Source organism: Hemiscyllium ocellatum, chromosome 39 (assembly GCF_020745735.1).
Source record: "Hemiscyllium ocellatum isolate sHemOce1 chromosome 39, sHemOce1.pat.X.cur, whole genome shotgun sequence".
NCBI classification, from domain to species: Eukaryota; Metazoa; Chordata; class Chondrichthyes; order Orectolobiformes; family Hemiscylliidae; genus Hemiscyllium; species Hemiscyllium ocellatum.
This window is the reverse complement of record NC_083439.1, coordinates 36797544-36825365: the sequence shown is the minus strand read 5'-3', so window position 1 is coordinate 36825365 and position 27822 is coordinate 36797544. Positions and strand designations below refer to the sequence as shown.

The window sequence follows — 27822 nt, the reverse complement described above, 5'->3', positions numbered from 1 at the left end:
CATTGCAAATGAGATGAAGTTTGAAAGCAGAGCGATTATATTGCAGTTGTATAGAGTGCTGGTGAGGCCACACCTGGAGTACTGCATGCAGTTTGTCTCCTTACTTGAGAAGGAATGTACTGGCACTAGAAGGGGTGCAGAGGAGGTTCAATAGGTTGATTTAGAATTATGGAGGTTGGCTTATGAGAAGAGACTGAATAGATTGGGATTATATTCATTGGAATTTAGAAGAATAAGGGAGAATCTTATAGAAACATTTAATATTATGAAGGGAATAGATAAGATCGAAGTAGAGAGGATGTTTCCACTGGCAGGCGAAACTAGGACAAGAGGGCGTAGTCTCAAAATAAGGAGGAGCAGATTTAGGACCGAATTGAGAAGGAATTTCTTCACCCTCAGGGTTGTGAATCTATGGAATTCCCTGCCCGGTGAACTGGTTGAGCCTTGCTCATTGAATGTTTTTAAAGCTAAGATAATTTTTTGAACAGTAAAGGAATTAAAGGTTATGGTGAGAGAGTGGGTAAGTGGAGCTGAGTCCACAAAAAGATCAGTCACGATCTTATTGAATGGTGGAGCTGGTTCGATGGGCCAGATGGCCTACTCCTGCTCCTAGCCCTTATGTTCACCATCTGCCATGGTGGGATTCAAACCCATGTTCCCAGTACATTAGTCCGAGAGTTTGGAATACCAGCCCAGTGGTATTACCACTATATGACCATCCTAAAAATGTATTTCATTTTTTTGTAACCCTTTTTATGTTTCTCTGTGATTAATGTTGTCAAATTAACAATGAATGTGCCATTGATGTTTTCCTAGAAATGGCTTGGGACCTGTCAAGGAAGGAGAGTCTCAGTATTCAGTAGTGCACTGCACTGGATACATCAAAGCTTGGCCACCAGCAGGTAAATTAATTCAGTGGTAATTTAATGTCTCTTCTTCCACTGCAGCAGTTAAAACTTATTATTCTGCATGTGGTCCAAACAAAACGTTGTACCAACTACCCATGGATACTGATGCTATAAAACCTGCGTGCAGAAAGGCTGCTATCATGTTGTTTGCATTTTTTTTCTTTCTGGCATCCACCACTTCCTATCCCCATATCATTACCTTTGATTTTCTCTGATGTCTTGTAAACTTTTTTTTTAAAGCTGACAATTCTTTCTCTCCTTCTTGTAACTTTTCTACTTGAAAAGTTGTGCTATTTGTGGGAAGAGTTCAGTGGGGACAAGAAGGATGAGTGGCAGCAGATCAAAACTTATTCTTCTCCCAATGCTGTACCTTAGACCCGAATCATTTCTGAGATATGTAACTGAAAGATAATCTGTTTGCATTTCTTTGTTACATTTGCTTATATTTGTTTAGGAATTCAAGAGAATGGAATGGCTTGCCTACGTTGGAATTAACAACCATATTTGGAATTTCCAGATAATCTAGCATTTCCTATGAATGACCTCATGATGCACTTTGAACCTGTTCTTCCAGAAAGCACAAACCTGTAAACAGTAGCATGAATTAATTTGTACTGAGCCATGCTAAGCTTTTTTGTAACAGTGTGGAATACTGATGGAATGTCAGAATTTATTCCCTGCTGATGGACTCAGAGACTGAATGCAAATTTTGGAACCAATTCTATGGTGAAAAGAATGTGTTGAGACTGGTACAGACATTCTAATCCCACCCCACCCCAGCTCCAATCAATTTCAAACATTGCTAATTTGTGAAAATCCCACACTGTTCATGGTCTTGCACCTCTGGATTGCTTCATGCTCTAACTGGGTTCTTAAAGGTGTCTTAGAAAAGCGTTGCAAGTTTTGGTCTGGTCTTAGTGCAGCATTGAAGGAGTGTATGCTGTCAATATGTTTTTCTGTGCATTTAGGGAAGAGAACCCCTAACATTATTAAGGAAGGAGTAGGAAGTAGTCTTGGTCAGTATCCCCCCTCTCAATAACATCACTGCAGTGACCTGTGTGTGCAATATGTCATTGCTTGTGGGATTTTACTGTGAATAAATTGGTTGCACTTGCCCTAAATTACAGCAGTGACTACAATTCAAAAATACTTAAACCAGCTGTGAAAATTTTCAGGGTAATGCTGAAGTCATGAAATGTTTATTTTTAGTTCCCCATGCCAAAATTTGCCAATCAGTTTAAATTAATGAAATTAATCTGCACCCGAAATGCTGTAACCTTCAAGGTTATGAACCAAATACCAGAAAATGGGGTTAGAATGAATGGGCAGTTTATTCAAGTGGGGGCAGATAGTGGGCCGAATGCCTCCTTTTTGTAATATTGTTTTCTATGGTTTCTATCTTGGCAACTCCCCAGAACCCAGATTTGGATGGGAACACAGGAGGTGTAGTTAGTAGGTTTGTAGATGGCACCAAACATGGAGGTGTAAAGCAAAGAAGGTGACCTCCAGAGTACAATGGGATCTTGATCAGATGGAGTGTAATTTAGATAAATGTGAGGTGCTGCATTTTGGAAGGGCAAATCAAGGCAGAGCTTGTACACTTAACGCTAAGGTCCTGGGGAGTGTTGCTGAACAAAGAGACCTTGGAGTTCAGGTTCATAATTCCTTGAAAGTGGACTCCCAGATGGCTAGGATAGTGAAGGTGGTATTTGGTATGGTTGCCTTTAGTGCATTGAGCATAGGAGTTGGGAGGTCATGTTGCGGCTGTACAGGACATTGGCAAGGCCTCTTTTGGAATATTGTGTGCAATTCTGGTCTCCTTCCTTTTGGAAAGATGTCGTGAAACTTGAAGGGGTTCAGAAAAGAGTTACAGGGATGTTGCCAGGGTTGGAGGATTTGAGCTATAGAGAGAGGCTGAATATGCTGGGGCAATTTACCCTGGAGCGTTGGAGGCTGAGGGGTGACCTTATAAAGGTCTATACAGTCAGGAGGGACATGGATAGGCTAAATATAGCAGGATTTTTCACTGGTGTGGGAGAGTTCAAAACTAGAGGACATAAGTTTAAGATGAGAGAGGAAAGATATTAAAGGGACCCAAGAGGCAGCTTTTTCATGCAGAGGGTGGTATGCGTATGGAATGAGCTGCCAGAAGAAGTGGTGGAGGCTGGTACAATTTTATCACTTAAAGGGCAACTGGATGGGTATCTAAATAAGAAGGGTTTAGAGGGATGTGGGCCAAGTGCTGACAAATATGACTAGATTAATTTAGGGTATCTGGTCGGCATGGACGAGTTGGATTGTCAGATTGGCATGGTGGTTCAGTGGTTAGCACTGCTGTCTCACAGCGCCAGGGACCTGGGTTTTATTTCAGCCTCAGGCAACTGTCTGTGTGGAGTTTGCACATTCTCCCTGTGTCTGTGTGGATTTCCTCTGGGTGCTCCGGTTTTCTCCCAGAGTCCAAAGATGTGCAGGTCAGGTAAATTGGTGTTAGGTGCATTAGTCAGAGGGAAATGGGTCTGGATGGGTTATTCTCCGGAGAGTCAGTGTAGACTTGTTTCCACACTGTAGGGAATCTAATCTCTCGGGAATCTAATCTAGTCTGTTTCCATGCCGTATATATCTATGACTCTATGGCAATAACACTGAAAGTTCCCAAATTTAAGTTAACTTTGTCTTCTTTACAAGAGATTTCAGTTCTTCACTTTCACAACCTTATCAAAACTCGATCACAGATTGCCATAAGGGCCTTGCGTGACCTAGTATTTCAGTCCCCTTGCTCACCAGTCAGCATTCTCCTCTCATTCAGTGTGAATATTGTTTTCCCTTTACATTGGTATTTCTTTTGAATTATCCTGATGAGTACAAAGTAAAAATCTTCAACAGTATATCTTTTCTACAGCAATACTAATTTAGATACTTATTTTTCAAGTTACAAATGGCCCCATTATTTTCACAAAGTATAACTTCTTATTTATGGAGAAAGTGAGGACTGCAGATGCTGGAGATCAAAGCTGAAAATGTGTTGCTGGAAAAGCGCAGCAGGTCAGGCAGCATCCAAGGAGCAGGAGAATCGACGTTTCGGGCATAAGCCCTTCTTCAGGAAGTCTTCAGTCGATTCTCCTGCTCCTTGGATGCTGCCTGACCTGCTGCGCTTTTCCAGCAATACATTTTCAGCACTAACTTCTTATTTATATCTATGATGAAATTAATTTGTCAGTTAAATGCCCATGTTGTAATGTGCAAAGAGGTTTGAAAGGATAACACAAGGAATGAAAGGTCTTGGATATCTGAAGAGATAAGATAACCAAGACCTTTTCTTCGTTTAGGTTAAATGGTGATTTAATGCAGTGTTTTTAAACTTTGAACAGTTTTGACAGAGTAGGTTTAATTATTCATGAAACCAACATGTTCGCTTCCTCACTTGAAGATTAATTCTTGCATGATGTTTAACTTTTTTTTGTTGAAGATGTTATTTTGGAAGTTGGACAAGTTGAAGACTCTGCTTGAACATGTCCCTTCCTAAATACCTTGGTCCCTGATGGTAGAGTTGAGTTTGGAGTTGGTAATTATTTACTGTGTAATGTGGGAACATGATGCAATTTAATTGAAGATGCTTACATTAACTATCAGTTGTGCCTCCTTGCTTGCACTTCATCCCAAACCTGATTGCCATTTGAAGTTGAAACTCTCCTTAGCTTTAATAGCAATGGAAACCATTTTAACCAAACCAATATTGTTAGAGCTTTCCATCTCATATATGCAATGAACCATTTTATTTTAATTCCAACATAACTAACCTCAAACAATCCCGGTGTTTGTTTGGTTCCGCATCAATTTAATTTTTAATCAGTGGGCTAATCAAGGGTTACAGGAAAGTGTTTGTGAGGGATTTTAGATCAGCTATGATTCTATTTGAATGATGTAACAGGCTTGAGGAGCTGAATGGCCTACTTCTGCTTCTATTTCCTCATCTCTTATGGAGCATAAAGAGCCCAGAAAAATTTTCTATCAGCTTTTGTTTGACCTCTCATTACTTAACCTCTTCCATATTTTCAGGAGATTGAGGTCAAGACATACCCTTTATTCGGGACAGAAAATTCTTGTTTCTGAAGTGCATAGAGTTAATTTTCCAATGTTGGGTAAATTTTAAATTGTAGTAAATTTGACAATGACTTATTAGTAATGCCTACAAGCATCCAGTCTCTTATGAATTTTAACTTCAAGTCACTTCAATTACATCTGTGTAATAGCCTGTAGAGGTCATTACTGATATCATGTATGAATTAATGTAGATATTGCAGTCCTTTGTTGAATCTTGCCCTTTCAAGTATTTTATTAATTGAGGTTTGAAATAATTGTTGAAGGCTTTCATACCTCTTCACATTTGTCTGATGTTTTATTTGTCTCATGACAAGCAATAACATAATAGAAAGATAGAAAATAGAAACCAGAATAGGCTCATCAAGCTTGCTCTGCCATTCAGTATGATTACGGCTGATCATCCAATTTTGACCTGATGGGCTGAACAGCCTCTTCTGTACTGTATGATTCTATAACTCAGTTGTTTCAGTCAGTAGTGGATCTATAAAGTCATTGTTATTGATGGGCATTGAAGTTCCCAAATCGGAGTACATTCTATGCCCTTGCCACCCTCACTGCTTCTTCCAGCTAACATACTAGTCTTCCTGCAGAGGCTTTGGCGTACTGGCATTGTTGTTAGGCCATAATCAGACTGCTGGGAGTGTGTCATAGACCCCCAAAGAGTCACCAGGCAATTGAAAGGCAAATATTTAGACAATTCACTGAGTTACGTAAAAACATTAAAAAGAGATGTCAAATTTCCCAACTTTAATTGGGATAAAACAAAAACAGAAATTGCTGGAAAAACTCAGCAGGTCTGACAGCATCTGTATAGAGAAAGCAAAGTTAACATTTTAGGTCCAATGACCCTTCTTTAAAATAGTTCTGATGAAGAGTCACTGGGCTCAAAAAAAACATTAACCCTGCTTTAAAGATCTCTCAAACCTGTGAGTTTTGCCAGCAATTTGATTGGATTTATTGTTGTCACATGTACCTAAGTACAGTGAAAAGTTTTGTTTTGCATTCAATACTGTCGGTTCATGACATACATGGAGTCCATGGATGGGAGATTGGCTGCGTGATGGTCTGGGCTGTGTTCACAACTGACTAGTTTCTTACGGTCCTGGGGACCCAGGTGATGCAGCCAGATAGAATGCTTTCTATGGTGTATCTGTAAAGGTTGGTGAAGGTCCTTATGAATATGCTGAATTTTCTAAGTCTCCTGAGGAAAAAGAGGTGTTAATGTGCCTTCTTGACTGTTGCATCAACATGGCTGGTCTAGCACAGATTGTTCGTTATCATCACTCCCAGGAACTTGATGCTCTCAACCCTCTCCACCTCAGCTCCGTTGATGTAGATAGGGGTGTGTCCTCTTCCCTTCTTCCTGAATTTCTGTTTTTGTTTCAGATCTCCAGCATCTGTACTTACTTATTTTATAATTTTTTATTAGATTCACCAGGATGTTGCCTGGGATGGAATCGTTTTGCTATGAAGAGAGGCTGGATAAGCTAAGAGTGTTTTGAATGGACCAGAGAAGGTTGAGGGGGACTTGATAAGTGAATAACATAATGAAGTTCATGAACAGGGTGAATATAACACAGCTGTTCCCTTTAGACAATGGGCAAATAACAATGGGCATAATTTTAAGGTGAAAGGCAGAAGGTTTAGATGGAATTTTAGGAAAAGTATTTTGACCCAGTGGATGGTGGGGTCTGGAATGCATTGTCTGGGAGAGTAGGTGAGGTGGGTAACCTCGCAACATTTAAAGATTGCTTGGATGAGCACTTGAAATGTCATAACATTCAAAGCTATGGACCTAACACTGAAAGGTAGGACTGGTGTAGTTTGAGTGTAGCTTTGCCACTACAAACTTGATGGGCAGAAGTGCCACGACTGTAATATATCATTCCAGGAAAAAACCTGTAGACAAAGTTCCATCTTCACTTTGAGTATATGCTGTTGTGTGTTATATACACTATTGCTGTCTTAAATGTAGTAGACTTCGAACAGATCCAGCAACTTAAGACTGGACATCCCTGAGGCACTGAGAGTTTCAACAGTAGCAGCAGCAATGTTATGTCTAACATAATCTATAACTTCATGGACCAGCACAGCTCTCCCCTCTACCATTACTGTCAAGTCATGAAATCAACCCTGGTCAATGAAGGGTGTAGGAGAGCATGCCAGGAGCAGCAGCAAGCATATCAAAAACTTGGTGAAGCTGCAACAAAGGACTCCTTATGAGCCAAAAAACATGAGCAGCTTGCAATACTCAACTAAGCAATTCCACAATCAGTGCAACAGATCCAAGATCTACAGCCCTGCCAGATTCAATCCTGAATGATGGTGAATTGTTGAAACAACTCCCTGATGGAGGCTGAATCAATTAACATACATAAAAGAACAAAGAGTAGACCACTCGGCTCTTTAATCTTGCTCTGCCATTCAATAAAATCTGGTCTGATTTTAACCTTAACTCTACATTCCTGCATCTCCCTGATAATCTTTCATTCCTTTGATAATACAGACCACCTCTGACTTAAAACTATATAATAATTCTGCATCCACTGATTTTTGAGGAAAGGGTTTCCAAGGACTCTCGACTCTCAGAAAAGAATTCTCCTCATCTCTGTCTTAAGCAGGTGACCCTGCAGGAAGATTGATGACATCCATCTGGCAAAGTTCCCTCAGGATCTTATATGTTTCAATTACCCGAACTCTTCTAAACTCCAGAGGACGTAGCCTTTCCTCATAAAGCAAACCTTCTCTCAACATCCCTCTATAAATACAGTGACCAGTTCTGTACAAATTACTCCAAATGCAGTCTCTCAAATGTGTTGAATAACTGAAGCATCACACCCCTGCTCTGCATTCTATTCCCCTCACAATAATACGTTCTATCAGTTTTCTCGATTACTTGCTGTAGCTGCAATTCATGTGCTAGGACACCCACATCTCTACATCTCTGATCATTTAAATCAAATGTTTTTTCCTTTCTGCCAAAATGGACAATTTCACACTTTCCCCACTCTGTACTCCATTTGCCACATCTTTGCCCACTCATTTAACCTATCAATATGTCTTTGTAGGCTCCTTGTATCCATCACTTTCCTATCTATCTTTGAGTTATAGAAACATAGCAAATTTAGCTACCATACCTTCGGTTCCCTCGTCTAAATTTATGTAAACTGAAAGAGTTGAGGCCCCAGCACTCGTGATATCCTGCCAGCCGAAAAAAGACCAATTTACTGTTACACTTTGTATCCTGTTAGCCAGCCAGTCTTCTATTCATGCCAGTATGTTACAGCCAACATCATGAGTTTTTTTTTTCTCTAGTAAACTTTAATAGGTGGCATCTTATCAAGCATTATGAAAATCCTAAACACATTGTGCTTCCATTATCTACAGCACACGTTAAAAGAACTTGAATAAATTACACAACACCATGTTATAGTCCACAGGTTTATTTGTTAGCCTTTGCTTTCAAAGTGCTGCTTTGTTGTCACAACCATGTGATGAAGAAGCAGCACTTCAAAAGCTAATGATTCCAAATAAACCTTTTGGATATAACCTGGTGCTGTGAGATTTTAACTTTGTCCACCCTAGTCCAACACTGGCACCTCCAAATCTTGTATAAATTATTTCAACATGATTTCCCTTTAACAAAATCATGTTGGTTCTGCCTGATTACATTCAACTTATCCAAGTGATCCATTATAATGTCTGAGAGAATATGCTGGAATCTATTATTTATGATGAATGTTAAGCTCGCGGACCTATAGTTTACTGTTTTCTGCCTTTCTTTTTGAATGAAGGGGTTGTGTCAGCTATTTTCCAATCTAAAGGAACCTTGGCTTTGAATTAAATGAGTTTGGAAACACCAAACCAAGTAGCTTGTTAGCTACTTCTTTTAAGACTTTAAGATTAAATTCATCAGTGGTGAAGTAGTATTGGACAGACTAATTGGTCAAAGGCAGTTATGTACAGAGGAACCTGATTACCTGGCATTTGATTAATTGAATTTCAGATCATCTGAACGAGATGGCAAGGTCCCGATGTGTGGCTTACTGTTATCCGGCATCGATTATCCGGCATTCGATTAACTGAACGAAGTAGTCCCTGCCCGTGTCCTTCGGATAATTGAGGTTCTTCGGTATAAGAGTAGGGAGGTCTGACTGCCATCGTACGAGGTGCTGTACTGTGAGCAGTTTATTTAAGAAAAAATATCATTTCAATTTAGAGACAGTTCACTAGGATGATCTTGGGTATGGAAGAATTGTCTTCCATGTGCAAAGACTAAACATGCTGGAATTCTACTTATTGGAATTCAGAAGAATGAGAGTTGATCTCATTAAATATTTAAATTTTTAATGGGCTTGACAGAGTAAATGCTGAGAGGATGATTCCTCTCATGTTAGAATCTAAGACCAGAGAGTAGGGTCTCAGAATAAAGGGGCACCATTTTAAGACCGAGATAAGGAGGAATTTCTTCTCTCAGAAAGTTGAGTGTCTTTGGAACTCCTTTCCACGGAGAGTTGTGGGAGCAGAGTCCTTGTGTAAATTCAAGACAGATTCTTGATCAGTCTGAGAATAAAAGGTGGTGTGGAAAAGACAGGAAAGTAGCCTTAAGGAATGTTGGAGTGTTATGATCCTATTCAATGGCAAAACAAGCTCAAGGAACCAAACAGCCTACTCCCGTTTCTATATATTAAAGTCTTAGTACCTGAAGGTGTGCAAGCAGGAGAATCAATGTTTTGGGCATAAGCCTGATGAAACATTCCTGATGAAGGGCTCATGCCCAAAACGTCGATTCTCCTGCTCCTTGGATGTTGCCTGACCAGCCGTGCTTTTCCAGCACCCACACTAGTTTCTGGGAGACCACAACCGTTTTGATGTGGGCACATTGACAGATATAAAATAGCACCTACTGCAGTTGCCTGTGAGGAAATGCTGTTGTATATCAGTAAGATTAACATAATTTTTCCCAGCTTCTTCAACCTGCAGCTTCCTATGTCAATATAACAGGGTCATTAGTCACTACGGAAGGAAACTGAGCTAACGCCTGACAAAAAAGCAGGAAGCACCTTACTTATTAGCCTTCTCTTGCAGACTTCAAAAGAGTTATTCATTCTGTGCGATCTGCTTTAGAAAGCAAAGGGCTCCGATATGATTTTGTTTTGTTACTCTTTATCAGTCATGAGATAAAAATTCATTCTTGATGAAAAATACATGTTTCATTTAATTTCTAAAGACTAGGAAGAGCGGGTTAATTTTCTATCTTGGATAATACTATAAGTACTTTGTAGTTTTACTTGCTTTGTAAGTCATGAAATCTTTCTTGCATTAATCTCTTAATGACATTAACTTAATTAACTCATTTTTCCACCAATATTTCTAAATTTTCCCTCTTTCCCCTTTTTTCCCTCTCTTCTCTTCATGTTATTTTCTCTCTCGCTTTTGATTGCACCTGCCAGATCCTGAAGCAGAAGGTGAAAAGCGTCACATGTAATGGCATCTACTCCTCCTTCACTCTGTCACAATCACAGTGAAAGCCTTTTTATTTCTATGCACAAAATGATTCAGTAAACATTAGTTGTTCATGAGATTTGCAGGTGAGACTCTCTGCTGAAAATGTGTTGCTGGAAAAGCGCAGCAGGTCAGGCAGCATCCAAGGAACAGGAAATTCGACGTTTCGGGCATAAGCCCATCATGTGGGCGGCACGGTGGCACAGTGGTTAGCACTGCTGCCTCACAGCGCCTGAAGACCCGGGTTCAATTCCCGACTCAGGCGACTGACTGTGTGGAGTTTGCACGTTCTCCCCGTGTCTGCGTGGGTTTCCTCCGGGTGCTCCGGTTTCCTCCCACAGTCCAAAGATGTGCGGGTCAGGTGAATTGGCTAAATTGCCCGTAGTGTTAGGTAAGGGGTAATGTAGGGGTATGGGTGGGTTTCGCTTCGGCGGGTCGGTGTGGACTTGTTGGGCCGAAGGGCCTGTTTCCACACTGTAAGTCTAATCTAATCTAAAATCAGGAAAGCAGAGCATTGCTGCACTCAGAATTTTGCCGGAGAATGATTGATGATAACTAGTTAATGCAATGTATTCAGTGTGTGAATGAAGATGGTTAACGTGCTTTCCACTTTGGTGTGCTTATTTGCCTCTCATTTTCAGCCTATACTGTTAGCTACCAGCAATGTGAAAAAGAAAGCCAAATGTGTAAGGCTGTTCCCAATAGTACAGAGCCTGCCTCGAGGGAAGTCCCCAGCTGTGCCTTCTCATGTGATAGGCAGAGACTGGGTTTTTTATTGCCTCAGGCTAAAGGTGCAGAGGAACTCTGAGGAAGGCTCGATGCAGTCTATAGGCCAACCATTATTTTGACACACCCTGATACCCTGAACTCTCAGCTATGGGCAGATGCTTCCACTGTCTTATGGATGCCTTGGGAAAGCTGAATGTTAAGGGAGTAAACCCTGACAAGAAAATTCTTGAGTGGAGTCTAAAGGTGTCTAAATATGTCACTTTTCTGGCAATTCTTGCAACCAAGCCTGTGCGAAACTTAATGTTTTTGCATTCCTTTGGACCAACTGGGGAGGTGGAAAAGGAAACTTTGACTTTTGGCAGCCCGGAATCTCTCTGAAATGTGCCAGGCTTGTGTTTGAAAATAGATGTTTGCGTTGTCGTTAGGACACTCCAGCTTTGAGTCATATAGTAGCATCCACTACTCCTTCACTCTGTCGCTCTCACAGTTGAAGCCAATTCATTTCTGTGCACAAAATGTGCATGGAAACAGACCCTTCGGTTCAACTTACTCATGCTGACCAGATATGCCAATCTGACCTAGTCCCATTTATCAGCAGTTGGCCCATATCTTTCTATTCATGTACCCATCCAGATGCCTTTTAAATATAGTAATTTGTCAGCCTTGATGGGGAAGCAGTGGCTGAGTGGTATTATCACTGGACTATGAATCCAGCGACCAGGTAATGTTCTGGATTCGAATCCCATCATGGCAAAATGTGGAACTTGAATTCAATAAATATCTAATGGCTACTATAAGTCTATTGCCAATTGTCAGAAAAACCCAGTTGGTTCACTCATTGTCCTTTAGGGAAGGAAACTGCCATTCTTACCTGGTCTGGCCTACGTGTGACTCCAGACCCACAACAAAGTGCCTCTGGGCAATTAGGGACAGGCAATAAACGCTGCTTAGCCAGTGATACCCTCATCCTATTAAAGAACAAAGAAAAAAGAAAGCATCCACCACTCCCTCTGGCAGCTCATTTCCATACACACATTGCCCTCTGCGTGAACAAGTTGCCCCTCAGATCCCCTTCTTAAATCTTTCCCTTTCCACCTTAAACCTAATTTTGGACTCCCCTACCCTGGCAAAAAGATGATTCACCCTGCCATGCTCCTCATGATTTTATAAACCTTTACAAGGTCACCTCTCTGCCTCCAAAGCTCCAAGTAAAATACCCCTGTCTATTCAGCTTCTCTCTATAGTTCAACTCCTTAAATCACAGAAACATCCTTTTCTGAATCCTTTCAAGTTTAACAACATCTTTCCTGTACAGCCACAACATGATGTCATAACTCCTCAATGTACTGACTAGTAAAAGCCAAGAGTGCCATATGCTGCTGCCTTCACCCTGTCTAGCTGCGACTCCATTTTGCAAGGAACGCTCACCTGCACCCCACAATGTCTCTGATCGTGTTTTCAGGATCCTTAAAGGGGAGGGAGAGAAGCCCCAAGTTGTGGTCCAGATAGGCACCAACAACATAGGTGGGAAAAGGAATGGGGTTGTCAGACAAAAATTCAGGGAGCTAGGGTAGAAACTTTTAGCTAGAACAAACCGAGTTGTTTTCTCTGGAGGGAGGGATTCTGATCCTTGGATAATTGGGGCTCATTCTTGGATAGGTGGCACCTCTACAAACAGGATGATCTACATCTGAACCAAAGGGGTACTATTATTGTGGGGGTGCGGGGAGATATTTGCTAAAGCTCTTCAGGTGAGTTTAAGCTAATTCAGCAGGGGGATGAAAACCTGAATTGTAGCTCCAGTACACAGGAGATTGAGAGTAGTGAGGTCATGAATAAGGTTTCAAGATCGCAGGAGTATGCTGGCAAGCAGGAACATGGTTTGTCGTGTGTCCACTTCAACGCCAAGGGCATCCGGAATAAGGTGGGTGAACTTGCAGCATAGGTTGGTACCTTAGATGTCAATGTTGTGGCCATTTCGAAGACATGGGTAGAACAGGGACAGTAATGATGTGTTGCAAGTTCCAGGGTTTAAATGTTTCGGTAAGATCAGGAAGGGTAGTAAAAGAAGGGGACGTATGGCATTGTTAATCAAGGACAGTATTACGGTGGCAGAAAGGATGTTTGATGAATTCTCATTCACTGAGGTAGTATGGGCTGAGGTTAGAAACAGGAAAGGAGAGGTCACCCTGTTGGGTGTTTTCTGTAGGCCTCCAAAACATTGCAGGGATTAGATTAGATTACCTACAGTATTAAATAGGCCGTTTGACCCAACAAGTCCACACCAATCCTCCGAACAGTAACCCATCCAGACCCATTCTCTTAACCTATATTTACCCCTGACTAATTCACCTAACATTTTGGGCAGTTTAGCTTGGCCAATTCACCTGACCTGCACATCTTGAATTGTGAGAGGAAACCAGAGTACCCAGAGGAAACCCATACAGACACAGGGAGAATGTACAAATTCCACACAGTCGCCCGACGCGGGAATCGAACTCGGGTGCCTGGCACTATAAGGCACCAATGCTAACCGCTGAGGAAAGGATTGCAAAATTTATTCTGGATAGGATTGAAAGTAACAGGGTAGTTGTTATGGCGGACTTTAACTTTCCAAATATTGACTGGAAGTGCTATAGTTTGTGTACTTTAGATGGGTCAGTTTTTATCTAATGTGTGCAGGAGGGTTTCCTGACACAGTATATAGACATACCAACAACGGGCAAAGCCACATTGGATTTGATACTGGGTAATGAACCAGGCCAGATATTAGATTTAGAGGTAGGTGAGCACTTTGGTGATAGTGAACACAATTCAGTTAACTTTACTTTAGCGATGGAAAGGGATAGGTATACACTGGAGGGCAAAAGGTATAGCTGGGGAAAGGAAATTATGATGCAATTAGTCAAGATTTAGGATGGGGAAGGAAACTGCAGGGGATGGGCACAATTGAAATGTGGAGTTTGTTCAAGGAACAGCTACTGCATGTCCTTGATAAGTTTGTACCTGTCAGGCAGGGAGAAGTGGTTGAGTAAGGGAGCCGTGGTTGACTAAAGAAGTTGAATTCCCCTGCCAAGAGGAAGAAGGAGGCTTAACTAAAGATGAGACGTGAAGGCTCAGTTAGGGCTCTTGAGAACTCTAAGTTAACCAAGAATGACCTAAAGAGAGAACTGAGAGGAACCAGGAAGGAACATGAGAAGTCACTGGCAGGTAAGATTAAGGAAAACCCTAAAGCTTTCTATAGATATATCATGAGTATCACGACGGGAGTAAGATTAGGGCCTGTCAAGGACAGTAGTGGGAAATTGTGCATGGAGTCTGAAGAGAGGCGCTAAATGAATATTTTTCGTCAGTATTCACACAGAAAAAAGACAATGTTGTTAAGGAGAATACTGAGACACAGGCTATTAGATGAGACGGAATTGAGGTTCAAATTCTGGAAAATTTGAACTGGGCTAATGGTAAGATTCTTGGTAGTATAAATGAGCAGAGAGATCTTGGTGTCCATGTGTATAGATCCCTGAAAGTTGCCACCCAGGCTGATAGTGTTGTTAAGGTGTATGGTGTGTTAGCTTTTATTGGGATTGAGGTTCAAATCCCTTGGCTGCATGGGATTTATCCTAGGATTCTCTGGGATGCAAGGGAGGAGTTGGCAAGCCTTTGGCATCATTGTCTTTGTGTCATCATTGTCTACAGGAATAGTGCCAGAGAACTGGAGGATAGCAAATATTGTCCCCTTGTTCAAGAAGGGTAGTAGAGACAACTCTGGTCATTATAGACCAGTGAGCCTTACTTCTGTTGTGGGCAGTTTTGGAAAGGATTATAAGAGAGAGGATTTATAATCATCCAGAAAGGAATAAGTGGGTTAGGGATAGTTAACGTGGTTTTGTGAACAGTAGGTCGTGTCTCACAAACCTTATTGAGTTCTTTGAGAAGGTGACCAAACAGGGGGATGAGGGTAAATCAGTTGGTATGGTACATATGGATTTCAGTAAAACATTTGATAAGCTTCTCCACAGTAGTCTGTTACACAAAATACAGAGGTATGGGATTGAGGGTGATTTAGCTTTTTGGATCAGAAATTGGTTAGCTGAAAGAAGAGGGTAGCAGTTCATGGGAAATGGTTCATTTGGAAATTCAGTTACTAGTGGTGTACTGCAAGAACCTGTTTTGGATCCACTGCTGTTTGTCATTTTTATTAATGATCTAGATGAGGGTGTAGAAGGATGGGTTAGTAAATTTGCAGACGATCCTAAAGTCGGCAGAGTTATGGACAGTGCGGAAGGCTGTTGCTGGTTACAGAGGGACAGAGATAAGCTGCAGGAGGACGGCAAATGGAGTTTAATGCAGAAAAGTGTGAGATGATTCACTTTGGAAGGAGTAACAGGAATGTGGAGTACTGGGCTAATGGTAAAATTCTTGATAGTATAAATGAACAGAGAGATCTTGGTGTCCATGTGCATAGATCCCTGAAAGTTGCCACCCAGGCTGATAGTGTTGTTAGGCGTACGGTGTGTTAGCTTTTATTGGTAGAGGTATTGAGTTTTGGAACCATGAGGTCATGCTGTAGCTGTATAAAACTCTGGTCAGGCCACACTTGGAGGATGGTGTATCGCTCTGGTTGCCGAATTATAGGAAGGATTGGAAGCATTGGAAAGGGTTCAGAGGAGATTTACCAGGATGTTGCCTGCTATGGAGGGAAGGTCTTCTGAGGAAAGGCTGAGGGACTTGAGACTGTTTTGTTAGAGAGAAGAAGGTTAAGAGGTGACTTAATAAAGGGATACAAGATGAATCAGAAGATTAGATAGGGTGGAGAGCCTTTTTCCTTGGATGGAGATGGCTAGCACAAGTGGACATGTTGAGTCTGAAGACAGTAAAGCAGTTAACCAGATTGAGGTGCTGCTTCTCAAGCCTATTTTGAGGCTCAGTAGAACAGAGCAGCAAACAAAGAATAGCAATGTTAGTGTGAGTGCAAAGTGGAGAAATAAAATGACGTCGAGGTCATACTTACGTATTGTGTATGTGTGTTCTATGAAGTGTGGGGGCGGGGTGTCACTCCACTGAGATGGTCACTCAGTCTGTATTGTTCCTCCTAACTATCCAGGGCACTGGTTTATGAATAGTGTGTGTAGTAGACTCGTTTGAAAGAAGTTGAGAGTGTATTGCTGGAAAAGCACAGCAGGTCAGGCAACATCTGAGGAGCAGAAGAATCAAAGTTTCGGGCATAAGGGGCTTTTAGAGGTTGGCGTAGTGGCTCAGTGGTTAGCACTGCTACCTCGCAGCACCAGGGTCCCAGGTTCGATTCCAAGCATGGATGACTGTGTGGAGTTTGCGCATTCTCCCCGTGTCTGCATGGGTTTCCTCCCACCATCCAAAGATGTGCAGGTCAGGTGAATTGGCCATGCTAAAATTGCCCATAGTGTTGGATGCATTAGTCAGAGGGAAATGGGTCTGGGTGGGTTACTCGTTGGAGGGTCAGTGTGGACTGGTTGGGTCGAAGGGCCTGTTTCCTCACTGTAGGGAATCTTTAAAAAAAAAGCCCTTTATCACTTATGCCTGAAATCTCGATTCTCCTGCTGCTTGGATGCTGCCTGACCTGCTGTGCTTTTCCAATGCCACGCTCTCAAGTATGCTCTCCAGCATCTGTATTCCTCACTTTCTCCTAGTTTAAAAGAAGTGCTTGTAAATTGCTGCTTCACCTGTAAGGAATTTTTGAAGTCTTGGATGATAAGGAGTTAGGAGAAAAAAAGACAGGGGTTACTCCTCCGCTATTTGCATGGCAAGAGGCAGTGAGAAGTGGATAGGGTGTTGGGGATGACTGAAGAGAGGAACAGAAAATCTGAGGGAACAGTCCCTTCAGAATGATGATTTTGGTGGTGTTATGCAGGAGGTGGCAGAAATATAATGAAAAGATCTGACAACAGTGGAAGCTGGTGAGGTAGATGATGAATACCAGAGGAATCCTATCATGATGCTGGCAGGGAGGATAAAGCATGAGAGTAGATGTGCAGGAAATATGACAGATGTGATTGAGAACCCTCTCAAATACAGTATAGTGTTGGGGAGGAATGCAGGTCCTTGGCTGAAAAAAAACAGAAGACAACTTTGAGACACTATTATAGAAGGATCTACCATCAGAATTTCTACTTTCTCCTCCTACACTGAATCTACTGTGAAAGTGATTATTGGAAATAGGTAAATTATTTGCTAAATTTCTCCAAGTGCGTGCATTGTCTTATTAGTATTCCAAATTTAGTCTTGATAATACTTTGGGTGCACAAATAGTCACTTGGTGGTACTAGAGTATTGCTGAGAAAAGAGGCATGCTATTGAAGCTTCTTATTGACATCATGCCACATTTTAAAGGGAGCAACAATCAGCACCCAAATTTGTGTTCACTTCTAGGGTTTATTTCCAAATGTGTTAATAATACTAAAGTGAGTGAGGACTTGTCATCTGCAAGCCAAAGAAATGCCTTCATGCAGTGTGACTTCTAATTGAATTAAACAAAAAGCATTGGACACACTGATGCACCTTCCATAGCAAAGCCTCAACCAATGAAGCATTTTTTTCATGCAATTAAACTTAGTGATAAGAATTTCTGTAAACAAATTATATTTTGGAATTCTTGATAGAAATTAGTCACACAATTACCCTTCTTTTTGTCTTGGCCTTACCTCTTAAAGTTATTTTTAAGAAAATGCACATTCATAATTTTTTTTACTATGAAATTTCTCTTAAAATAAGTTTTGAAATTTATCTTCCAGCATGTTAATCACTTGGAAAAGCAAACTGATATGATATTAACTGTGAAAATATTTTCCTTTTTACTATCCAAGATATGCATTTCATTCAATACTGATCACTTAAACTGAAATATTAAAAGAAAAACAGCTGTGAAATCTCCTTCTCTCTTTCCTGTACTTGGATATACTGTTTGACGTGGAAAAAAAAAGAATTAACCAAAACATTTTTCCTGTAAGAGTTGGCTGCTACTGTAGTTTCAGGAGTGAAGAAAAAGTGACCATAGTCACACATTGGGGTTTACAAACAGATTAGGTATCTGTCCATTCATTCTCAATGGCCCTTTTTAAAAGCAATTGTTGAATTTGCATTAATTTAAAATGAGCATACTTGGAACGTTGAAAACTGGCCTTTAGTAATTTGATGCTGCACATGCAGCATGTTGTCTCCAGATGCTGCTTTGATAAGTAGTCATGGACTTAAAGCTAAATGAAGAGCAGCAAGCTTGGTGAGATAAAACAAGCAGTGAGCCTCAAAAGGTGTGCGGTCCCCAACAAGAACAGCTCTGTGACTTCAGGTAGTCAACTTCCATTTTGGGTTTCCAGATGCATTTTGTAAATTTTATTCAAAATAAAGTGTAGATGTATGGATTGGAAGCAATTTCATGTTATGGGTAAGAATTACAATCTCCCTAGAATTTAGATCACTAGAACATAGTTTCATGTTCTAAATCTGAATCTACAGGACATAATTTTTCTGGTTCATTGTCATCAGTTTCTCCTGTAAATTTTATGAATGCTCTATATTTATTTTTCCCAGTAATGTAGTCAAAGGATGTAGCAACAATACCTGATTGTGACACAGTTCATAGATATTCAGCTTTTCCACATAAAAATTGCCAACTTGATTGATGGGGACCAACTGGGTGAGATGTAACCAGATACAATTTGTTAATCTGCTTATTTTATAATATAATGATAGTAGTTGTTATGATCAAATTTTCTTAATACGATATACAGAACATTACCACATTTAATAATCCAAAAAAAAATTAATGCCATAATAGGGGACATTTTAGTTGAAATGGGTGGCGCTGGAAAAGCGCAGCAGGTCAGGCAGCATCCGAGGAGCAGGAGAGTCAACATTTCGGGCATTTTACTTGACCGAAACAAGATGGCTCTTTTGAACGACCTACCAGTGTTTGAAAGATGTAGAGGTGCTGTTGTTGGACCGGGATGAACAAGGTCAAAAGTCACAGCGCCAGGTTATAGTGATTTCAAATTTTAACCTATTGGATAATAACATGGTGTCGTGTGACTTTTGACAATGTTTCAAAACCCTGATATCATTTTCTTCAACAAGCCTAAGAACCTTTTTGACTTTCTTATTCCAAAATCCTTACCCATTTTGTTTCTATTTATAAATATAATCTCTATTCAAGAACAGACCAGGAATAATTGATTTCCAATACAATGAGTGTATTTTTTTTTATGTTTGAGTAACCTTGTCAACCTGATAAGTTTGTAAACTTTTAATTTCTGGGAAAAACAATTTTATTATAACTAGGTATGCCTTATTTCTAAAAGGGAAAAAAAGTCCAAAAGAATTTATTTTGAATTATTTTAACATTCTGAAATATATCAGACTCTTGTGCTGCAAGACCCTAGGAATAGACAAAGTAATATTCAAACCAGCCAATAATACTGAGCTATAAAGAATTTAGATTACCACAAAGAATGTTGGAGAAACTCAGCAAATCTGTCAACATCTGTGGAGAGAGAAACAGAGTTAATGATTTGTATCTGGAGTTCTGAAGAAATCATACCATACCCTCTCCAGAATGCTTGTGTTTCTAGCATCTGCGGTATTTTGTTTTTGATTCAAGAATGTAGATGAAATGCAAGCAGCATAAAGGCAGATGAGAGGCTGATCAATAGATCATACAACTTATTGCTGGCCATGTGAGTAGCTGATTTATGAACTGCAGAAGTTCTTCTTAGATTTTATCTACGTCCAGCCTCGGATCAGCTAAACATTTGGGAAGATTGAAACCTATTTTATTGCTATCATTTACTCAGCTCCCCCAAGCCAATGATTCCATTCTCATCCATCATTAACGTCAAGTTGAACTGTGCTGTTTCTCTGACCCTAAGCTGAACTTCTGATGACATACCCTCAAAAAGGCTTCCAAAATGCTTTATAAAGTTGAGCTTGTCCAAAAGTCTGCTGTCTGTTCTAAATTGTGTTCATACATTGTCTCTATGCTTCCTGGCCAGCATTGATTTCCAAGATAAAAATAAACAGGCTAAAGAGATTCCACAGGTCTGGCAGAAGGTGTGGAGAGGTAAAATTTTGAGTTCAATTCAGGTTCCTGGATTTTTGAACTAAGCTATAGCTTTACTGTCCTGTTGTTTTCTTTGGCTCCCTGTCAAATTTTGAATAATTTGCAAGCCCAAAAAACGCATGGAATGTTTTACCACATTACATTTACAACATAAATATGAATTGCTATAAACACATTGTCTATATACTGTACAACTCATTCCTGTGCTCTCCAGATGCACCAGATCAAATTGTACAAAGGTTCTGAAACAAGCAAAAGCAGAAATTGCTTTAGAACTCTGAGGAAACGCCACAGGACTCAAAACACCTACCATCTCTCTCTCCCCACAAATGTAAGACCTGTTGAGTTTCTCCTGCAATTTCTGTTTTTGTTGTTACAAAACTCCAGCATCTGCAGTTCTTGGTTTTATTGTACAGAAGCTTTGCAGCTTTACAATCCAGGCTCAGAGTCCACTCTGAGAGTATCATATATAGCTGCACATCATTTTTAGCCCTGAAAGCTGAATCTCTGGACAAGTTGTGTTTACAAATACAAATGCATGCACCATTCAGTCATAATTTAAAAGCTGTTTGGTTGTTTCCTGGACTGAAAAATCTGAAGAATAATGAATTAAGTAGAAATGAGGCACATGAAACAATTCCAGAAATGAAGGAATCAAATACTTAGAATTCAAAGGGCAAAGATAGGTATTTATTTTCTATGATTTGTTCTTCACCTCTTACCCAGTGACATAATTAAATTTCAGAGTCCAAACCAAGAATAACAGCGGAGCTGTAGACATTTTTCCAGGACATCTCAATGTCAGTTTAACTAGCTAAGCAAATTGTCAAAATTCTAAGGTTAGTACTGGAATGCAATAATTTTAGTAGAAATATATAAGTTCTTGCCAAGTGCTTCTATGATGATCAGAAAGTTTTTTTTGGAACAGAAAATGTTACTTATAAGCAACCATTTATTCTGAAAATTAATTGAAGAACAGCATGATTGATTAGGTGTTGTGATTAGGATGTTGAATTGGAATGTACTATACATTACCCAGTAAATCTGGATGGGTTGCGCATGGAGAGACTGGGTTTGTGTGTTTATGGAAATTTGACACCTTTGCATACTCTTTCTGTCTATGTTTAGTAATGATGAATTGTAGATGAAATTGTCTAAATTTAATGATCGTACTAAATATACACATACCAAAAAAAACAGCTGAACCCTATAATAGACCATCTGTCATTGATAAATAGTTGCAGGCAGTTATTACATAATGATGCAACAGATGTCTGCTACACTGCTATCCTTTGTAGGAATTTGGACAAATATTTCAGTTATGGGTCACTCAGACCATGGGTGATATATCAGCCAATTGTGCTGTGTCCGTAGTAATACAGATTGTTTTTGCAACTCATAAACTTGAAAGTAATTGAACTGCGAAGTTATTTTTTTTAAAAATCATGGCTAATCATTGCTAATCTTGGGGTAATACTGGTTTTAACCATCTGTTTAGTTTAAAACAATATTGCACTCATCATCTAAAGATTCTTTAATTTGATTATTATAAATGCACGCAATTATATATAAGAACTCAAGCTGAATGATTTATTGTGAAGAATTGTTCTATGTTCCTGAAACTTGATTTCTACCTTACTACCTTACTATGTTTCTAATTTTTGAGCCGACATATTGCCAGAAAGTCAGAATTTTCTTTATTCAAAATTTCTTTGACTATAGTGCTTTATTCCCTAATGTGTTAATTTAGTTTTACATAATTCATTAATGACTGTTTTCTGTTGAATATTAACCCACATTAACCAAAATTTATCTTTTTTTACATTTATGTTTAACTTCTTTGTTCTGCTTTGTTATGGCTAATCTCTGTGATCCACTCAGTCTGACGTGGTATCTTTCTGTCTGGCTAATTAGCTCTGAATAGTGCTTAACATTTAGCAATTCAAGTTCTATAGCTAGTCACTCACCGGCTATGTGATTCGTGGTGCCACCTCTTGGGTGTGATATTAAATCAAGGTGGGCCAAAAAATTTCTTGTCAATATTTTTGAAGAAGTCAACCCTGGTACCTGACCAATATTTAACTTCTAATCAATATCACAAACACAGATTATCTGCTGAGTATCTGGTTGCTGTTTGTGGAACCTTGCTAGATGCAAGTTGATTGCTGTTTCCTGTATTACAATAGTAACTAACCTTCAAAAGTACTTCATTGACTGTGAAGCACTGTTAGAACATAGAACATAGAACATAGAAGGATACAGCGCAGTACAGGCCCTTCGGCCCTCGATGTTGCGCCGAACGAATCCTACCTAACCTATACTAGCCCAATAACTTCCAAATGCCTATCCAATGCCCGCTTAAATGACCATAAAGAAGGAGAGTTCACCACTGATACGGGCAGGGCATTCCATGAACTCACAACCCGCTGTGTGAAGAATCTACCCCTAACATCTGTCCTATACCTACCACCCCTTAATTTAAAGCTATGTCCCCTAGTAACACCTGACTCCATTAGCGGTAAAAGGTTCTTAGTATCTACCCTATCTAAACCCCTAATCATCTTATACACTTCTATCAGATCTCCCCTAAACCTTCTCTTCTCCAATGAGAACAGCCCCAAGTGCCTCAGCCTTTCCTCATAAGATTTTCCTACCATTCCAGGCAACATCCTGTTAATGCCTTAAGCCCTGAAAAGCACTTTTATCGTTGTAAGACTATTATTAATACTATATCCATTTGTCCCTTAACTAACTTAATCATAGTGAAAATTCTGCTTTTAACTCCTCTGTTCTATTCCTTTCTAATATTAAACACTTTTGTTAAAGTTTAAAATTTTGAAAATTTAAGTTCCCTTTCTAATGTGCCAGTCCACTTTTGCAAGTCTTCCTTGCACTTTCAGCAGTGTACCCACAGATTACCTCAACAGTTTTCCCTTCGATTGGATCCCAAAACTGCACACAGTATTCTATAGTTTAGTTTTGTAGGTCATTTCTTTTTTTTTTAATTGATGTTTTTTCTAATCAGGGAGAAAGTGAGGACTGCAGATGCTGGAGATCAGAGTTGAAAATGTGTTGCTGGAAAAGCGCAGCAGGTGAGGCAGCATCCAAGGAGCAGGAGAATCGACGTTTCAGGCATGAGCCCTTCTTCGGGAAGGGCTCATGCCCGAAACATCGATTCTCCTGCTCCTTGGATGCTGCCTGACCTCCTGCGCTTTTCCAGCAACACATTTTCAGCCCGGTATTTTCTAATCACCCTGTTACTAGAGATGCTATTACACAGCTGTGGAGGATTTGAACCTGAGCCTCCCGATCCAGGGGTAGGAACACTGTATCGCAAGATGGCCCTAGTAAGGTTTTATATGGATTGATCTTTTTTTTCTCCTGTACATCTTACCATAAAACATTGCTCCCATTGGTTTTATTTGGGTTTATCCAGTTGAGGTACAGTTACTAATTTCCCGTGAATGTATAACTCCAAAATCCCACTCCTCCACCTCATCACTCAGTCTCTTTCCATTCGAAGTATAAATGTTACTTTTTTAGAATATATTACTGCATGTTTCTTGACTTTATGCTATATTCTACTATCTTGCATTCTTCATTTTTTTCTACTCCTTAGAGTGGCATGGTGACTCAGTGCATAGCACCGCATCTTCACAGCACCAGGGACCCTGGTTCGATTCCAGCATCGGGTGACTGTCTGTGTGGACTTTGTACATTCTCCCTGTGTCTGCACGGGTTTCCTCCCATTATCTGAAGATGTGTAGACTGGGTGAATTGGCCATGCTCAATTGCCCGATGTGTAGGTTAGGTGCATTAATCAAGGGTAAATGTACAGTAATCGAGTAGGGGAATGGGCCTTGCTTCATACTCAATTCTTTTACATCACATATCATTCTCTGCACTGCTTCCAGATTGTGAAGGTTTGATGGCCTAGTGGTATTATCACTAGTCTATTAATCCAGAGACCCAGATAATGTCTGGGGACTTTGATTTGAATCCAGCCTTGGTAGATGATGGAATTTGAATTCAATAACAATCTGGAATTTAGAGTCAAACGATGACCTCAAAACTGTTGTTAATTCTTGGAAAAACCCATCTGGTTCACTACTGTGCTTTACGGAAGGAAACTACCACCCTTACCTGGTCTGGTCTCCAGACAATCAGTAGTTGACTCTTGCCTGTTCTCTGGGCAAATTAGTGATGGTCAATGAGTGATGACCTAGCCAGTGATGCCCACATACTGTGATTAAAGGTTTTAAAAATGTTGATCTCATGCTGTGTTACTACAATACTAGTAAGTGGTTAGCTGAAAAGCTACTGTTTCAATGTTCTAATTATGTAATTTTGCTAATTTCCACTGCATCGTGACTTCATACTTGGAGTTCTCAGCCTACTCACTCAGCTGGATTTCTTCCCATTTCACATGTCACTTGATGACACCATTTAGTGAGCACCCTGTATAATCTGTTTCTCATCCAGGGTGCAGCACTTTTATGTTACTCATGTTCAGTTTCACATATCATTATTCATATTACATACATATTTGATTTTAACTCATTTTATATATTGGCAGCTATTTCATTGATTGTTCCAATTTTATACTTATAGAATCTTACTGTATAAAAGGGGGTCACTCCAATCAGTTGCATTTCCTTGTAGCCCTGCAGGTTTTCTTTTGCAAGTCACTGTTGAATTTGCCTCCCAACACCATTCAAGCAATGTAATAACTCACTGTGAAGTTTTTCATTCATTTGCTAATTAATTTCATCCATATCCTTTAGCTACTTGTCCTTTTTCCCCATGGAAACAACAACCATGTACTTCTCTTCATAGGGAATCTAGAACAGGTGACACAGTTTAAATATAAGGGTTTTTCCATTCATTTCAAATATACGAAGGAATTTAATCTCTCTCAGAATCTTTGGGAGGATATGTTGTTGGATATGTTAGAATACCAACTGCAAGTTCCCTCTCAGCTACACACACCCTCTTGACTTGGAGCTCTGTTGCAGTTCCTTGATTGTCGCTAACAGCACTCTAGGTATCTCTACAGCCCAAGAAATGCAGTTGCTCATCAAAGGCAGTTCACCACCATTTTCTGAAGGACAACTTGGGATGGGCAAGAAGTGGTGGCCTAGGAAGCAATGCTCATACCTGATGAGCAATTTAAAAAAACATATTTATAATTGACAAGGGAGTCCAGGGTTCAGAGAAACAAGTGGAAAAGTGAAGTTAATGCCCAATCAGATGCCATTTCCTCCAAATGAGTGAGGCACATTGCCATCGCAGAATGAGGATGTCCCAGGAACTGAAGCAGGACCTGTGACCTGAAGACATGGGTGGCTGTCCTATCTTATTGGTTATCAAGGTGACAGCTGCACTAAATTTATTCCCAGGATTCATTGGGGAACAGTTTGGATGTCATAGCGTTCAATGCACAATGTGCAAATACAGTTTGAGATAGATCAAATCACTTCATCTCATTTCCCTGTGAAGAAGTTTGTGCTGCGCATTGAACAATAGCATTGCCATCAAAGCTGGGCTTCCCCAGGTGCAGAGCACTTTGAACCTGTATATACTTTATGTTGAAAAATGTGTTGCTGGAAAAGCGCAGCAGGTCAGGCAGCATCCAAGGAGCAGAAGAATCGACGTTTCGGGCATAACCCCTTTTCCACCAACACATTTTTCTGCTCTGATCTCCAGTATCTGCAGTCCTCACTTTCTCCTATACATTATGTTGACAGTGGCATCTCATAGTCGAGAGTGTGGTGCTGGAAAAGCATAGCAGGTCAGGCAGCATCCAAGGAGCAGGAGAATCGATATTTCGGGCATAAGCCCTTCATCTGCTCTGACCTGACCTGATGCTGCCTGACCTGTTTTGCTTTTCTAGCACTACACACTCGACTCTGATCTCCAGCATTTGCAGTCCTCACTTTCTCCTAGTGGCATATTATAGCATGGCAGACTTCATTGATGGAAAAGGCTTCCATTTAGTAAATGTACAAGTCATGTGTGATCATCAGTGCCACATCTTAGAGGTTTCTGCAAAATAATCTGGGAACTATCATGATGCCTATATCCTTGATCATTTTCAGGTTCTTGCTTCATTCCAGATCGCCTTACAAAGATGTTTGCTGGGAAATAAGGTGTAGTCTCTCCAACCACAGCCCCTGCCTAAGGCCAATCTTAGATAAAGTGCAGCCTGTTCTTGCTCTAGGACCTCCTGTACATGAGGTTCCAATGTTTGTATCAGCCATCTTCCAAGGATGATGGTGAGAATATTGAGCAGGTGGAACGTTTTCTTTAGCACGGTAGACTAGTGCAGTGTTGGTAAAAACAATGGCTGCAGATGCTGGAACCCGCAGTGTTGGGCCCACTGGTTCCCATAGATATGAGTTAGGTCAGTGTGCCTTTCATTGACTGTAACTTTTTATTACTGTTTAAAAGGCAAGGAGTCCCTGTTTATTCCCAGAAGGAAATGCAGCTTTTTTTTTTCTTGTTGCTCATTACAAGTTGAACATTTTCAGTTGTTTGAATATTTTATGACATGTGGTGCTCACACACTGAACAGTGACAAGACGTTATGCTACAGTGAGCATTAGGCAAAGTTTAGTACTCCCTCAGACAGGGCTCTAAGATGAGATGGCACAAAGGTTCTATAGGTTTATTCTTCTTGTTGCAAATACTTTGACAGACCATACATGCAATGATGTTAAGAAGCAAAGAGACCTAAGGGGCAACTTTTTCACACAGAGGGTGGTACGTGTATGGAATGAGCTGCCAGAGGATGTGGTGGAGGATGGTACAATTGCAACAGTTAAGAGGCATTTGGATGGGTATATGAATAGGAAGGGTTTGGATGGATATGGGCCGGGTGTTGGCAGGTGGGACTAGATTGGATTGGGGTATCTGGTCAGCATGGACAGGTTGGACCAAAAGGTCTGTTTCCATGCTGTGCATCTCTATGACTCTATGACTAACAAAGTTGGGCTTGTGTTTGTAATGAAATGTCAACTATGTGCCCTCAGAAATATCCTTTCCCATGACTACGTTTTCTGTGAAGGTCTATTCTTGGCTGGCAGCAATTAACTTGGTGCACAGCTGAGCTTTAATCGCTGTGACACCTGGAAGGTCCCAGCAGCAGCAAGTAACCACTGGGGTGTGCATGACAGCATGAGCATGGTGCCATAGGGACTTGGTGAATATATAATGTAGTGAGCAGGAGGGAATTCTGTGAAATAGCTTAAATAGCGCTCACAGAGTGAAACCCTCCATGAAACTCCCCGAAATCGACAGTCCACTGACGTTTTATATCTCTGTGTCTCTATGACTTTGTCTCTATAGTTGCATCATGATTCTAAGGCTTTCCAGACTTCCAGTGGATAATGATTTTATTTTCACTGCGAAGTCATCTTTAGATGCTGTTCTGAGGAAGGCTCACTAAACCTGAGAGGTTAACTCTGATTTCTCTCCATAGATGCTGCCAGA

General features: G+C 40.4%; 1 protein-coding gene across 7 annotated transcripts in view; it reads left to right on the top strand.

Moving 5' to 3' along the window:
- arnt2 (aryl-hydrocarbon receptor nuclear translocator 2) overlaps nucleotides 1-27822 on the top strand; it is a 464688-nt gene that overhangs the window by 184101 nt on the left and 252765 nt on the right. For all 7 annotated transcript variants that reach the window (XM_060853234.1, XM_060853235.1, XM_060853233.1 and 4 more), the window contains one exon: nucleotides 817-902. In XM_060853234.1, coding sequence (XP_060709217.1) covers nucleotides 817-902 — 86 coding nt within the window. The remainder of the gene's footprint in view (nucleotides 1-816; nucleotides 903-27822) is intronic.